The sequence below is a fragment of the Emiliania huxleyi genome (assembly GCF_000372725.1).
Source record: "Emiliania huxleyi CCMP1516 unplaced genomic scaffold EMIHUscaffold_1, whole genome shotgun sequence".
NCBI classification, from domain to species: Eukaryota; Haptophyta; order Isochrysidales; family Noelaerhabdaceae; genus Emiliania; species Emiliania huxleyi.
The window spans coordinates 4,243-18,979 of NW_005202428.1; the positions used below are offsets into that span (position 1 = coordinate 4,243).

Sequence of the window (14,737 nt, forward strand, 5' to 3'; positions counted from 1 at the left end):
CGCTCCCCGCACACGGGCCCCGGAATAAGTTACATCGCATAGTGTACCCGAGCGACAATATGGTATCTGCGGCTAGTGCGATGTCCCCCACCGCCCACCGGGAGGACGACCCCGGCTAGTCGCCGACCACACCCACAAAGAACCCTGCACAAAGATCCATCTCACAGTACAGAGGTGTCCGTTTTTATTTATTTATTTAATATGGTATCTTTGATTTGAGATGAAATTGAAAAGTGCGTCCTAGAGAATGCGTTTTTTTGCATTCTAGGATGCATCGGTAAACAAAGATGGGGGGGGGAGGGGGGGGGGGCAAACGGACGCCGCGCTCCCCTTCTGCGCTCGGCGCTCACCCGTCACCGAAGAAAAACACGCCAACGAGCCCACTGCGGCACAACAGGCTGCCCTGCACAAGGCTGCCTAGCACCACCTCACACACCCGACTCCGCTCTCCCGCTTCGTCACTTCTTGCCCAGCTCGCGCGACCGTGCCGTCGCGGCGAGCACCGCGTTCATCACCGCCGCGCGCATCCCGCCCTGCTCCAGCGCGTGGACGCCCGTGATTGTCGTGCCGCCAGGGCTCGTCACCTGGACGGGCCAGAAACTGCTGAAAGCGAACTCTGGGGCGCCAGCCTGCGGCTGTGGCAAGGCTCGTCACCTGGTCCTTCAGCTCCCCCGGGTGCTTGCCTGTCTGCAGCACCATCGTCGCCGCGCCGCGAACGGTCTTCGCCGCGAGCGCCTAATCGCCCGAGATCACCCGAGATCACCCGAGATTACCCGAGATTAGGCGCCGCGAACGGTCTTCGCCGCGAGCGCCGTCGCGATCGGGCGGGTGAGGCCTGCGCGCACGCCTCCGTCGGAGAGGGCCTACTCTCGGGTGACTTCGGGCCATCTCGAGGTCGCGCAGCCGCACGCGACGAGCCGGCCGCAGCTGCCTCGATAAACTGAAAGACGTAGGCGGGGCCAGAGCCTGACAGTCCCGTCACCGCGTCCAGGTCGGCCTCCTTGACCTTGAACGCCGTGCCGAGAGCGCCGAGCAGAGAGCCGACCGTCGCCTGATTCTTAATCATTCATTGGTTACTTCATACGCCCGCCGCCCGCACCGCAGAGAGCTGACCGTCGCCGCGTCGGCGGCGGAGCACGCTGCGTTGGGGGCGTAGGCGGCGGCAAGCTCGCCGACGAGGCACGGCGTGTTTGGCATCACCCGCACCACGCGGGCGCTCGAGCCGAGCCACCCCTCGAGCGACTCGATCGTGACGCCCGCGGCGATCGAGACGACGAGAGGATTGGTGCCGGAGCCCTTGATGTCTGCACACACGTCCTCCACCATCTGCGGCTTGACGGCGAGGACGATGAGGTCGGCGAACAAGGCGACGTCCTTGTTCGAACCGCCCGACGTGATGCCCAGCTCCTCGGCCAGCCCATCGACGCACGGCTGATACGCGTCCGATGCAATCACGCAGTCGGCCGGACACGTCTTCGAGCTCACGAGGCCGCGGATCATCGCGCCGGCCATCATGCCGGCACCGATGAAGCCGACCTTGACCGGTACCATCCCTTCGCTGCACAACACCATTTTATAATACCAAAAGGAGGGCTACACGAGGCCCTCTACGCTGGGGCGCCGGCGCCCTACTGGCTCGGGTCGACTCGGCGCCGAATTCGTGAAAGAGAGAAAAAAACACTCCCCCTCTGGCGGGTAAGGTGAAAACACGCAGGCCTTGGTGCTGCAGAAGCTAGGAAGGACCGCGGCGATGTGAGGTGTTGTCTACTCGGTCCACAACGTGCACCTTGGCAGGTTCGTTCTCACCGCGGTTCGAAGATGGAAGGTAAAAAAGAAGACAACCCAGGGGAGGACGGCACGCCGCCACCACACAGGGATTTTAATAAGGAGAGGAGTGTGGTGCTAGCCGTCGCCCGCCCTTGGGCGTCTGCCTCTTTCTATCTCTCTTCGCAGTCCCTCGCCGATTCTCGCTGCAACCTTCATGCCACCTCGCGGTCGTCCTCCTATGGAAGGTATAAAGTTTGCGGTCGCGCGACTTATCGGACTTTTGCAATACTCGCAAATTTGCAGCGCTGTGGTGGCAACAGCTCGGGTAAGTGTTGTCCCCGGGGGTAAGGCCTCGCCCCCGCTGCGACCGATCGCGCCCGGGCCGCACCGTGGCGGCGCAGCGCGGCTGGTCGGCCATGCACACCCGCCGCGCCTCCTCGCTCGGGCTGCTCTGCGCACTTCCAGCGATTGCCAAGGGAGGGATGGGAGAACGGCACGCCGCCACCACACAGGGATTTTAAGGAGAGGGGTGTGATGCGCTAGCCGTCGCCTACCCTAGGGAGTCTGCCTCTTCCTATCTCTCTTCGCAGTCTCTCTCCGATTCTCGCTTCAACCTTCGTGCCACCTCGCGGCCGTCCCACTGTGCTGTGTGAGAGACTTGTGTTGTTTAAATTCTTTTTCACGATGCCCTAAATCGCCGGCAGGGGAGACGCCGAGGCATTCAGCGAGGGCAAAAAGGCGCGAGCCATGGGTTCGGTGGACGTGAGCGACGGTGGAATCTCCACGGCAATCGCCTCGGTTCGAGACGACGGCACCGATGACATGTACGCCATCCTGAAATACGACGGCAAGGCGAGCGCCGCCCGCCCGAGCAAAGCATCGCCTCTGCAGCCCTGTCTCTCGCCTCTGCCGCGATGGCGCTGCACGGCCGCCGCAACCGACCATCAACGCCTCCTTCTCAGGCGAAGCTCATTCTCCAAAAGACCGGAAGCGGCTCGATGGACGAGATGGCCGGTTCACTCTGCAATTCGCCGGCACAGTGTGTGCTGCTCGGGAGCCTTCTCGGAGGCGCCGCGGGGGCCGCCGTAGGCGAGCTGGATGACGGCGAGGTGCAGTACGTCCTGCTGCGCGTCGAGGGCGGCCGTGACCAGGAGTCCAAGGTGTGCCCATGCCTGCCCCGGCGTCTGCTTGCCTGCCGCTTGTTGCCGTCGCCGAGCCACTGAAGAAAACTGGCACACGCCCGCACTCGCACCACAGCGCACCCCTCTGAAGCCCGTCCTCGCTGATTCGGTGCAGGCCGTCAAGTTTGTCTTCATCACGTGGGTAGGGTCGTCGGTGCAGTCAGCCCTCTCTGAGACACGACCGTCTCTGAGACACGACCGAGACATGACACGTCCGAGACACGTCCGAGACACGTCCGCGACACGTCCGAAACACGTCCGAGACACTGCACCGCCGGGGCAGCGAAGAGCTAGAGTGGTCGGCTCCCGCAGTGCAGGCCGCCACGGGCTTGCTGGCGTGCGCAGACCTGCAGCCCAAACACTTCCGAGACACTTCCGAGACACTTCCGTGCTCCCACCCCTGGCCAGCACCGAGGCGCTTGGAGATGTTGCACGGTAGCTGGACGGCGGCACACAGCAGCATGGCGACGCCAAAGGTCGCACGCACACGGACCAGCTAGAGGACGGGCGGACATATCTCCCCATATCTCCCCCTATCTCCCCATATCTCCCCAGCCAGAGGACGGCCGGACAGGCAGAGGTCTGGCGAGTAGAGGCCCCGCCCACCCAGGGTACCCGCTCCGAGGACCCATTTGGGTCACTCGCCGCGGCTCCGCTCCTAGAGACCTCGAGAGAGCGTGCGTGTGCCTCTCCTCGCCAGGGCTGAGGCCCCGACCGTCGGGCAAGGCAAAAGAAGACACGCACTCGGCGACACCGCGGCCGCGGCAGCCCTGGCAGCCAGCCGCGCCAGTGCGTTCATGCCTGCTCTGGAGCACGGGCGACGGGGCACACGCTCACTCGCGGAGCACACACGGGGCATTGCAGTCAGGGAACCAGAGCTGTTGCCCGGCCGGCACAGGTGGGGAGGGGTGGCAGACGGCCCATACCCCATATCTCCCCATATCTCCCCATATCTCCCCATATCTCCCCATATCTCCCATATCTCCCCATATCTCCCCATATCTCCCCGTACCTCCCCACATCTCCCCGTACCTCCCCGTACCTCCCCGTACCTCCCCATATCTCCCCATATCTCCCCGTACCTCCCCATATCTCCCCATATCTCCCCATACCCCCCCCGCACAGGTGGGAGGGATGGCAAAGGGGCGTGTGGCTAGCCACAAGATGGCGGTCAAGGTGAGTTGCCCCGAGATGGAGCCGAGATGACCCGAGATGGGCCGAGTTGTGGACTGGCTGACTAGCCGAGAGATGATGGCCGAGGATTAGCCGAGGTCTAGCCGAGGTCTAGCCGAGGTCTAGCCGAGGTCTAGCCGAGGTCTAGCCGAGGTCTAGCCGAGGTCTAGCCGAGGTCTAGCCGAGAGATAGCAATATTGATCAATTACTTAACAGCGGGACCCTGAGTATTGTAAACACACCGTGAGGCATATCGGTTCCCTGGGAGTTCACTAGCGCTCGCTTGCTTAAGTAATTGCAATGCGCGCCTGGCGGGACACCTGCATTACTGAACCATGAATTACAATGAAGTAACTGCGGTGCGTGCCTGGCCGCAGGACGCCCTCGGCTGGACGGTGGTTGACATCCAGGCTGACGACAAGGAGGGCCAATAGCCGAGATATGGCGAGATATGGGGAGATATGGGGAGATATGGGGAGACATCCAGGCTGACGACAAGGAGGGCCAATAGCCGCTACGAGCCGAGATCAGCCGAGATTCGCACCTGAGATCAGCCGAGATCAGCCGAGATTCGCACCTGAGATCAGCCGAGATCAGCCGAGATTCGCACCTGAGATCAGCCGAGATCAGCCGAGATTCGCACCTGAGATCAGCCGAGGTTCGTACCTGAGGGCGTCTCGTCATCTGGCCGAGATTCGCCGAGATTAGCCGAGATTAGCCGAGATTAGACATAGCCCGGCCGTGAGCGGCGCTTGGCGGTGAGGCAAGAAGCACCGCCCGTTCGTTTTCTTTTCTGCCCTAGGACGACATCTCAGAGGAGGTGATCCGCGAAAAGCTGAAGAAGGCGCCGGGCGCTGTAGACGGCCCTCGCATGGACCAGTCGAATGGCGTGGGACTCGTTGCTGATGTCACCTCAGGCGTGCCCCCCCCCCCCCCCCCCTCCCCTCCCCCCCCCGCGCCGTCCTCCATGCCAGGAGGCGTGTAGCGCTGACTGGCTGCTGGCGGGCTGGTTGCCTCAGGCGTCGGGCGCAAGTGACGACCTCGGCTCCCCAGATATGGGGAGATATGGGGAGATGTGGGGAGACATGACTTAGGCGTCGGGCGCAAACTACGACCTCGGCTCGAACGCGGGCGGCAACTACGAGTCCAAGGCGTACCCACACAGACACACAGACACAGACACACACACAGACACAGACAGACACAGACACACACACACACACACACGCACACACACACGCACACGCACACACACACACACACACACACACACACACACACACACACACACACACACACACACACACACTCACACTCACACACACACACACACACACACATACACACACACCGGGCCTTGCACGTTCAATGCCGTGGGGCTCCTGTCGTCTAGACGTGGAGTCCCCATATCTCCCCACATCTCCCCGTACCTCCCCGTACCTCCCCGTACCTCCCCGTATCTCCCCGGACCTCCCCATATCTCCCCGTACCTCCCCGTACCTCCCTGTATCTCCCCGTACCTCCCCATACCTCCCCGTATCTCCCCGGACTCCCCGTACCTCCCCGTATCTCCCCGTACCTCCCCGTATCTCCCCATACCTCCCCACATCTCCCCGTACCTCCCCGTATCTCCCCACATCTCCCCGTACCTCCCCGTACCTCCCCGTATCTCCCCGGACCTCCCCATACCTCCCCGTACCTCCCCGTACCTCCCCGTACCTCCCCGTATCTCCCCGTATCTCCCCGTATCTCCCCGTATCTCCCCATACCTCCCCGTAGGCGGGCGAGATACAGGCGGCCGGCCGGAACAACTACCAGACGCTCGAAAAGGAGTCAAACATCGGCCCGGTCGTCTTTGAGACCAGGGAGATGCGCCGAGATTGCCCGAGATGCGCCGAGATTGCCCGAGATGCGCCGAGACTGCCCGAGAGTGCTGCGCGCGCTGCCTCCGCGCCGCCTCTCCCCGCCTTCCCCCCGCCGCCCAGCCGCCGCCTCTCACCGCCTCTCTCTGTCTCCGGGCGCAGGCGCTTCCGAAGGAGACGCCGATTGATTTGGGAGGGCGGCCGATGGTGCGCGGCTAGACGATCCGAGAGGAGCCGAGAGGGGCCGAGGGGAGAGGAGGGGAGGGGAGAGGCGGGGAGAGGAGCCGAGAGGAGCCGAGAGGGGCTGAGGGGAGAGGAGGGGGGCCGAGAGGAGCCGAGAGGAGCCGAGAGGGGCCGAGGGGGGAGGAGGGGAGAGGAGGGGAGAGGAGGGGAGAGGAGGGGAGCCGAGAGGGGCCGAGGGGGGCCGAGAGGAGCCGAGAGGAGCCGAGAGGAGACGAGGGGCAGCCGAGGGTGAGGGTAGCCGAAAGGAGCCGAGGGGAGCCGCTGGGTCCCAGGAAGGCGAATGCGATGACGGCCTCTAGCGCGTGCTCACGCAATAGGTAGTAGGCAGCCTTAGTGTCCAAGACCTGCCCCCCCCCCTCTCCACGCCCCATCCCACCCTAGCACCACACCCCTAGGTGGCGTCCGCGACGGAGGGAAAGAAGAACACCGTCATCCGCGACGAGGTGGAGGTGGCGGCGGCCAAGAAGGGAGAGGAGTAGGGCCGTCCCCCCCTCCCACCGGGCGGAAGAGCGAGGAGTAGGCCTCCCCCTCCCCCTACCGTGCACAGACGTCCCATGGGCAGCCTCGTGCTGTGACTCGCGCGCCCTGGTGCCGACCTCCCCCCCCCCCCCCTCCCCCGGCACGTATAGCCGCCGGGGCGCCGTCCCCGTTGCGCCCTGCAGCTGTGTCGCACGGGTCGGCGGGGCAGCTCGTTCCATTTCCTCTCTCTACGCCCCCAGTGCATACCCTTTAGCGCGAGAGAGCCCCGGGGACGGAGCCCGGAAGTGTTTATTCGCGTTTTCGTGGATGCGAGAGACGGGTACGGTACTGGATAACGTACGGCTCTACGACTTGGAGCACTTGCTTGGAGTGCAGTCCTCAGCCTCACATCCAGGGGGCCGGGGAGCTAAGAAGCGCACCCAGCGGGCCGGATGATCGGGATCGGGTTGCGGGCTAGGCCTAGGGAGCCCTAGAGCCCTGGGGGGTGTGCGCGTTCGCAGGGAAAGGGCCTTCCAAAGGGCCGTAAAATAAACACGGGGGTTGGTCGTTCCGTGTACCGGGTCTCTCCCCTTAACTGCAGATCTGCAGAACGCCCCCTCGGCTACTCGGAGCTAACGGACACGCAACACTGTACTCCCCGCACGTACACAGCTACGCCTCGTCGTAGAGGGTCCGCAGCGTCCTAATCTAAAATCTGAGGATTCAGGATTGAGGCATCGCTTCAGTGAGGCCAAAGTGAGTTTATGGATGTGTGAGAACGGTACGGGACCGTGCGAAATCGGAACGCATGCTTGCACGTTACCGGTCGGCGATCGCATCGTGCCACCAGCTACGCCTGGCACGATGTAGGTACGACAGCATGCGCGCAAAGCACCAGGGCAGCGTCGAGCGTCGTATTGTCAATTTCGACTGGCTGTGCCCGAAGCGCGGAACGCACACGAGCTTGGCAGAATTTCTGAGCACGACTTCCATCATTCATCTCGCCCAAGTGATCACATTTACTGTAGTTGGTGGTGACCCACCCAGACTGCAGCGCATGTGGCGAGCCCACGCTAGCGTGCACGTCCCACACGCGCTGGCCCATCACCTGAACGTGACGCTGCGGGCTGAAGGGCAGCACGTAGCACGAGGTGTAGTAGCCGCGGGGGAAGATCTCGACAAGGCACGGAAGCGGTTGCTGGGTCATAAGAAAGCGGTTGTTGAGCTGTGCGCCGTGCGGCGTGACGTACGCGTATGCAGGCAGACTCCACTGCTGCGCAGTATGGCATGTGTCATTGGTGCTCACCTGATCACGGAGGAGAGGCCAGCGTACCGCGCCGCGGCTGATCAGCTGACGCGGTGGGCTGCGATCCAGCAACACGACGCGCCGCTCGCTCGCTTGCCTCTCCTCGGGAGAATCAGCGTGACCGTTCACGGCAATGCGATGGGTGGGCGCCTGGTGAATGACCTGATCGGCTGCTCTCGCGTCGGAGCTGCCCCGTGGCGCCTCCCACCACAAACTAGACGGTGATGCCCGGCCGTAATGCGTAGAGATGTTGCGGCACTCGTGTTGCATTTTGTGCCACACCGCGCTCGTCGCTCCTGGCCACGAGAGGAACAGCTTGGAGTCGTCCCCCCACGGCGAAATGGTCCAATTGTCTAGTCGCAGCTCGGTACAGCCCGGGCAGCCACCCTTCGGTAGCGGTCTCACGCCGTGCTCGTCAAGTGCGCTCAGGAGTGCTTGGCCCATTGGACCAACGACCTTCCACGGCCAGCTCTCACCCCTATAGACGCCTAGCCGAAGCTTGTGCGCGACGAAGGCGTATTCAAGCAGCCACCATAAGCGCATCGCGTCGTGATATGGGTGGAAGTCTTGGCGCCTCGGACTTCCATTGAGCGGAAAGATCACAACACCGCCACTTCCATTGAGCCCACGGCGCACGTCGTGGGCGCATCATGTCGTATTCATGCACTTCGTGAAGCTGGACGCAATGCAGAGAGGAGGTATGCCTGCTGCTTGGATGAGACCACGAAGGATATCGCCGGACATGTGTGTCGCGTCGTCTATGGAGGCTATGACTAGCTGGCTCGGGGGCGCGGGCGTGGCGCCCGCACTCCTCCTTCTCTTTGTGGTCCTCGTCTCTTTTCTCTTTTCTGTGCTAGGGGTGAGCATCCCGCGTTTAACGAGCATGTATGCAGGCGACAATAGCCGGACACGGGAAGGGGGGCGGGGGGGGGAGCCGATGCCGTTGGCGCCGCTGGCGGTGGCGTAAGCCGATGCCGCGGGACTAGCCGGTGGCGTGGGCAAACCCCCTCCTCACTGAGAGTGCGACACAAAGACTCACATTCAGACAGGACACGGGAGGTTCACTGAGAGTGCGACACAAGACTCACATTCAAGCGGGAGGGGGGGGGGGGGGAGCCGATGCCGGTGGCGTTGGCGCCGATGGCGGTGGCGCAAGCCGATGCCGCTGGACTAGCCGGTGGCGTGGGCGAGCCCCCCTCTTCACTGAGAGCGCGTCTAGTGGTGCAGTGCCATGGCGTCGTCCACCCGCTGCAGGTTGCGGCGGGTGATCACCTTGGTGAGGTGGCGGCGCGCGCCCAAGCACTCCTGCGTGCGTGCCTGCACCGCCGGCGAGTCGAAGTTGGCGATGGACGAGTTGGCGGCGCGGAGGTTCTGCCGCACGGCGGCCGCGAGCTCCTGAAGGTTGGCCGGCACGGCCTCGAGCTGCAGCACGGCGAGGGCGCCGTTGGTGGCCTCGTCCACCTCATCCGGCTCGCCGGCGGACTCCTGCTCGGAGCATAGAGGGAGGCTGAGAGGGCGGGGGGGGCAGGGGGGGGGAAGGGCATGCGAGTGCACACCTGTGAAGAGATGATGGACGCGGTGGCCTCGGTTGACTGCGAGGTCTCCAGGTCGGCCGGCGCGTCCCACAGGGTGAGGAGTCCGGTGCGGTTGGCGCCGTCCTCGAGGTGTACCATGAGATGCAGCCTGTCCTCCGCCCGCGAGAGGGCGACATTGAAGATGCATCGCTCCTCGTCCGCCTCCCACGACCGCCACGGGTCGTCCTTGAGCCTGAGCCGGTCGGGCAGCGGCAGGTGGTCGGGCTGGAAGATGCATACGCGAGTCGCCTGCCGGCCCTTGTACCCGTGGATCGTGGAGACGACGAGCGTGTCCCCAGCGGCGGCGTCTTCGGTGTACACCTTCTCCAGCCACGCCGAGTACGCGGTCCGCGAGTCGAGCGCGTCGATGTCCCCCGCCGACGCCAGCTTGGACCAAGCAGTAATCGATGCCTGCAGGGCGAGGGTGGTGTCGTGGCGCTCGTTCTGCGACGCCGGAGCGGAGCTGTCGAGGCGCAGGTTGAGCCGCGTGAGGACGGACGACATGGGCCCCTCGAGCTCACCGAGCAGCTTGAGGACATTGTCGCGGGTGGACTTGCGGCCGACCATCTTGACGTGAATGTAGCCCTTGGAGAGCAGCACGTTGTAGATCTCGAAGACGGTGGCGGCCATGCGCGTGAGCAGGGCGGTCCTCTCCCCCGCGACGATCGGGTGGGAGTGGAAGGTGACATTCTCGCGGTACTCGCCGTCGACGTCGCGAATCTGCACGATCGTGTCGGTGGAGCCGGTGGCGGCGAGAGCCGGCTGCGTCGCCTCGATGACGCTGCGGGCGCTGCGGTAGTTGAGCATGTGGGTGTACTGCTCGCGGCCGTGCAGCATCTGCTCGAGCGTCGCCTGTGGCGAGCATGACGTGTACAGTGTCAGGAGAGGGGGGGGGGGGGGGCGTGGAAGGGGGGATGCGGGGGGAGGGTTAGGCGAGGCGGGCGCGAGGCGGGAGGGGTGACGGCAGGGCGCCTTATCGCCGCCCATCCAGTAGTACATCGACTGCGCCGGGTCACCCACCATCAAAAGGTTGGCGCGCCGGCGGACGAGTTGCAGTATGAAGAGGTAGAGGATCCGGGTCACGTCCTGCATCTCGTCGACCATCACGTGCGTCCACATGCCGAGGTCGAGGTCGAGGTAGACGACAAGGTAGACGAGATCGTGCTGGTCGACGATCGGGAAGGGCACCAGCTCCCTGGTCACCTCGTTGTAGAGGTGGGTGCAGCCGTCGACGGTGAGCTGCGTGCCGATCTGGATGGAGAGGTCGAGGCAACTCGCGGCGACTTTGAGGCCGAAGTCGATGCGCCGTGACTCGTCGCCGATCTTGCGCTCGAGCTGCAGCTTCTCCGTCTGGTTGAGCTTGCCCGTCCAGGAGGACGCGAGGACCGGCGCGAGGTTGTACTCCTCGACGAGCGCGGAGAGCGTCTCGGTGTTGTGGAACGACTCCTCCTGGGGGCAGCCGATGGCCTTCTGCCGCGCGAGGTCCATCACCTTGGCGACAAACTCGCGGTACAGCTTGGTCAGCGCCTCACCGTGCTCGAAGTTGCGGAAGTAGAAGGAGACGACGAGCCGCGTCTTCTGCTTCACCACGGACGGCTCGAACGCGGACAGGTCCCGCGGGTCCTTCCCCGCCATGATCTTGCGGTCCTTGTGCATAGCGCGGTTCCACATCTGCGGCGAGGGAGCCCAGAGGCGGAGGGTGCAGTGAGAGGGGCGGCGCGGCGGCAACAGGGGCGGGGGAGGGGCGGGGGGTGGCGCACGCGCGCACGCAGTCCGTCAGTTAGTCAGTCAGAGAGACACGCCTCCGCCACCGGCTAACGCCGAAGGCATCGGCGCGCCACAGCCATCGGGAGACCAACGGCATCGGCCGCCTCTGTGACCTGACTCCTGCAATCGAATGCGTGTGTCGTGTTCACAGCGCCGAGTTTGATTACATTCGGATTTCATTTTGCGTCGTTCGAAGGCAGGGCAGACCGAGCGACTCGCATGCTGCTGCTGATCCAATCCGCAGCACTCTCTCATCGCTCGCAACACCACTCCCAGTCGCCGCCGCCCCTCGTTGCTCACGACGACACGCAGGTGCCGGACATGGCAGCGCTGCCCGGTGAAGGCATGAACGTCGGCGAGCTCGCCAAGAGAGAGCGCGGAGAGGCCGATGCCGGCCGTGCCATGCGCGACTCCTTGCGCGGCTCCTTGGAGGGAGAGCACGGAGAGGCCGTTGCCGGCCGTGCCAAGCGCGGGACCTTCAAAGTGCCGATGTCGGCTACCCCGTACGGCTACACCGAGAAAGATGCGGACAAGCGCAGTTTTTACTGGAGCACCTTCTCGCCCGCAACGGGGGGTTCTCACGTCTATGCCCTGCTGGCCTTTACTTTGGTCGTGCTCGTCTTCGGCTGGGCGAGCGACATCCGCCAGCGCCTGTCCCGGCTGGAGGACGATGTCTACGGTCAGGAGGATGGTCAGGAGGATGTCGACGCAGAGACCCACACGCCCACTGCCGATGCAGAGCCCATTGCCCAGCCGCCGGCAGTGGGCATGAGGATCTCGACGGCTGCGGTCGTCGACACACCGGAGATAGCGATACACACCGTGCAGATGTTCGAAAGCATCAAGCTTCTGCTCAATCTCGACCCGCACACCTCCCCTCTCCGCACCATCCAAGAGGCCAACAGGCGGCTCAATCTGCCCGCGGCGGGCCGATTCCGCCAGCAGGCCATCGAGGTACTGCAGTTTGTGCTTACTGCAGCCACATACTATAACGCACCCAGCCAGAGTCGCGTTGGGCGCATCTCGACCGGCGTGCTCGTGCAGAGCATCAAGCATCTGCTCGGACTCGTCACGATCAGCGGAGGGTTTGAAGCCACTATGCGATGCGCATACGAGCGGCTCAATCTCAACATTCGCCTCCCAGAGCGCAGCACCCACTTCGCGGCGAGAGTCCGCGGGCACGCCATCGTGGTGCTGGAGAGGCTCCTGGCTGATGCAATTTCACACACCCCACAGGGAGACCATCTCGGAGCGATGGAGATCGCAGACTGACCACGCGCGGACTCTGCGGAGAGATGTGAGTTCCGACGCAACCTCATGTGGGGATGGATGCTGATGGCGTGTCGAGGCGCGCAGATGTGTTTCGATGTCGCATGCTATACTGCGAGATGAGATCTACCAGCAGCAGCAGCACCACCACCACCAGCATCAACAGAGACAGGCAGTGCAGGCGCAGAGGCGCTCGCAGAGCGGCGCTCAGCGCCGCGCACGCCACGCTGCGGACCGTCGGACGAGCGCACCGTACGTCGGCGGCGAGCCGCGTCGCCAGCCGTCTCGCGAGAGAGCGGCGCCGCCGCGTGCGCGCAGCAGCCGCCGCGGCAGAGGCGAGCCGCGGCGACGTCCGCACTAACGGATAACGGCCATTGGCGGTTTCTCTCTCTCTCTCTCTCTCTCTCTCTCTCACTCACTCACACATACATTTTATTTTATTTTGTTTTCGCGCCTTGTCTGTATCCGCTCGACCGCCCGCGGCGCCCCTTCATTGTCAATGGCGTCTCGGCACTACAGCGCGGCCGAGATTGAGGAGAAGCGGCGCATCGCGTTGAGCCGCCGGGCGGCGCTGGTGCAGCAGCCACTGCAGCCTCAGCAGTCGCCTCACCGTCCACAGCAGCAGCAGCAGCAGCAGCAGCAACCGCCGCAGCCGCTGCTGCCTCGGCCCGCAAGCGGCCCGTTGGCTGCGGCTGGCCCTCGGCCTCCGCTGCGCCCCGCGGGGCCGCCTCCAGCGCCGCAGCAGCCATTATGGCGGCCGCGGCCACCCGGGCCGCCTCAGATGCCGCAGCAGTGTCCGACGCTGCAGCTGCTCACGCCGCCGCAGCCACAGCCAGCGCCACCGCAGCCGCCGCAGCCCCAGCCGCCACGGCCATGGCTGCCGCCGTCGCAAATGCCGCGGCAGCCGTCGCCGCAGCAAGGGCAGCGGCTGCTGCCGACACGGCAGCAGCACCCGTCGCCGTTGCGGCCGCCTCCGCCGCCGCGTCCATCGCCGCTACACGCGACGCACCCGCCCGCGCGTCCGCCGGCGCCGCAGCAGCCGCACCCGTCGCCACTGCGCCCGCCTCTGCAGCCAGCGCCGGTGCAGCCATCGGGGCAGTCTTGGGGTGCGGTGCCACTGCAGCCATCGCCGCGGAACCACGGGCAGGGTGTCGGGCAGAGCGGGCCCGGCTGGAGTGTGCCGCCGAGAGCCGGCGGGGAGGGGGGCGCGCCGCGGCCGTTCGGCGTCTTGCAGGCGGCGGGCGCCTCCCCGGCCCGCCAGCAGCCTCGGGCCAAGGTCGCAACGTCTGCGAGGCCCTCCGCCGCCACCCTGCCTGCCCTGCCCGCCGCCGCCGCCGGCGAGGGGGAGGGCAGGGAGATTGCGGAGGAGGGCGCGGCGGCGGCGGCGGCGGCGAGCGCGGCGGCGGGCAGCGCCGGCGTGGCGGGCGGCGGCGGCGTGGCGGGCGGCGCGGCGGCGGCGGCAGGCGCGGCGGCGGCGTGCGCCGCCGGGGCGTCTGGTGCGGCGGGGTCTGCGGCTGCGGCGGCAGACGTGAGCGAGGTCGAGCTGGACGTGGACCAGGAGCTCGGCGGGCTGCCCGTCCTGCGCGCCACCTTCCCGCCGCCGCTCGCCGCGGTCGCCGCGTCGGAGGCGCTGCTGGCGGTGGCGGGGGTGCGCGTGCTGCCGGGCGTCAAGGGCGGGCCTCGCAAGCTGGTCTGCCCGATGGGGAGCTACCGCGAGCTGTCGGCGGTGCTGCTCGGGGGAGGCGGCGGCCGGCGGGTGCGGTTGCGCATGGCGGCGAGCGACGTGGGGCAGCGCGCACTCGAGTACTCTGCCCCGGAGGGCGAGGCCGCTGGCCAGGCGAGGTACGAGCGGCTGCCATCGCCCATGCGGGAGGCGCTGCTCCCTTTCCAGCGCGAGGGGGTCCGCTTCGCCCTCTCTCACGGCGGGCGGGTGCTTTTGGCGGACGAGATGGGGTTGGGAAAGAGCGTGCAGGCGCTCAGCGTCGCCCTCTGCTACCGCGACGAGTGGCCGCTGCTCGTCGTCTGCCCAAAGTCTCTCTGTGGCAACTGGCTCGCCGAGCTGCGCCGCTGGCTCCCCCTCGTTTGCAGCGCGCCGCTCGCGCCCGCCGCCGCCTCCGCCCCAGGCGGCGAAGCTGT

At 65.5% G+C, this 14,737-nt stretch overlaps 4 protein-coding genes across 4 annotated transcripts in view; 2 read left to right on the plus strand and 2 right to left on the minus strand.

Annotated features, from left to right (window-relative positions):
* Positions 1–313: 313 nt before the first annotated feature.
* On the minus strand, positions 314–1,342 carry EMIHUDRAFT_349043 (pyrroline-5-carboxylate reductase). The gene is made up of 5 exons (XM_005793817.1): positions 1,102–1,342; positions 932–1,033; positions 784–863; positions 655–706; positions 314–584 (listed from the first exon to the last, which is right to left on the minus strand). The coding sequence occupies exons 1-5, from the start codon at positions 1,324–1,326 to the stop codon at positions 459–461; spliced, it is 585 nt and encodes a 194-aa protein (XP_005793874.1). The 5' UTR covers positions 1,327–1,342; the 3' UTR covers positions 314–458.
* A 1,135-nt stretch (positions 1,343–2,477) lies between these two features.
* Positions 2,478–7,066, plus strand: EMIHUDRAFT_431653 (hypothetical protein). The gene is made up of 11 exons (XM_005793818.1): positions 2,478–2,619; positions 2,730–2,781; positions 2,857–2,927; positions 3,064–3,102; positions 4,074–4,124; positions 4,499–4,543; positions 4,924–4,965; positions 5,216–5,272; positions 5,901–5,987; positions 6,146–6,190; positions 6,622–7,066. The coding sequence occupies exons 1-11, from the start codon at positions 2,515–2,517 to the stop codon at positions 6,703–6,705; spliced, it is 678 nt and encodes a 225-aa protein (XP_005793875.1). The 5' UTR covers positions 2,478–2,514; the 3' UTR covers positions 6,706–7,066.
* Positions 7,067–9,206: 2,140 nt separating this feature from the next.
* On the minus strand, positions 9,207–11,236 carry EMIHUDRAFT_193707 (hypothetical protein; the record flags this gene model as incomplete). Its single annotated transcript, XM_005793819.1, has 3 exons — positions 9,207–9,476; positions 9,548–10,417; positions 10,586–11,236. 3 exons carry the CDS (start codon positions 11,234–11,236, stop codon positions 9,207–9,209), a joined length of 1,791 nt encoding a protein of 596 aa, XP_005793876.1.
* Positions 11,237–14,369: 3,133 nt separating this feature from the next.
* EMIHUDRAFT_60882 (hypothetical protein) overlaps positions 14,370–14,737 on the plus strand; it is a gene marked incomplete at both ends in the record, with an annotated part of 1,909 nt that continues 1,541 nt past the window's right edge. The window contains one exon of the mRNA XM_005793820.1: positions 14,370–14,735. Within this exon, the coding sequence (XP_005793877.1) occupies positions 14,370–14,735 (366 nt within the window). The remainder of the gene's footprint in view (positions 14,736–14,737) is intronic.

Bases quoted from the DNA above. Each gene is read 5' to 3' on its own strand.
- EMIHUDRAFT_431653 (XM_005793818.1), top strand. From the start codon at position 2,515: ATGGGTTCGGTGGACGTGAGCGACGGTGGAATCTCCACGGCAATCGCC. The intron at 2,782-2,856 runs GTTCACTCTGCA...GGGCCGCCGTAG, and splicing joins CTCGATGGACGAGATGGCCG to GCGAGCTGGATGACGGCGAG. The intron at 3,103-4,073 runs GTGCAGTCAGCC...CCCCCCGCACAG, and splicing joins TCACGTGGGTAGGGTCGTCG to GTGGGAGGGATGGCAAAGGG.
- EMIHUDRAFT_349043 (XM_005793817.1), bottom strand. From the start codon at position 1,326: ATGGTGGAGGACGTGTGTGCAGACATCAAGGGCTCCGGCACCAATCCT. The intron at 1,034-1,101 runs CGGTGCGGGCGG...GTCGGCTCTCTG, and splicing joins CGGCGACGGTCAGCTCTCTG to CTCGGCGCTCTCGGCACGGC. The intron at 585-654 runs GTGACGAGCCTT...TGGCCCGTCCAG, and splicing joins CGGGGGAGCTGAAGGACCAG to GTGACGAGCCCTGGCGGCAC.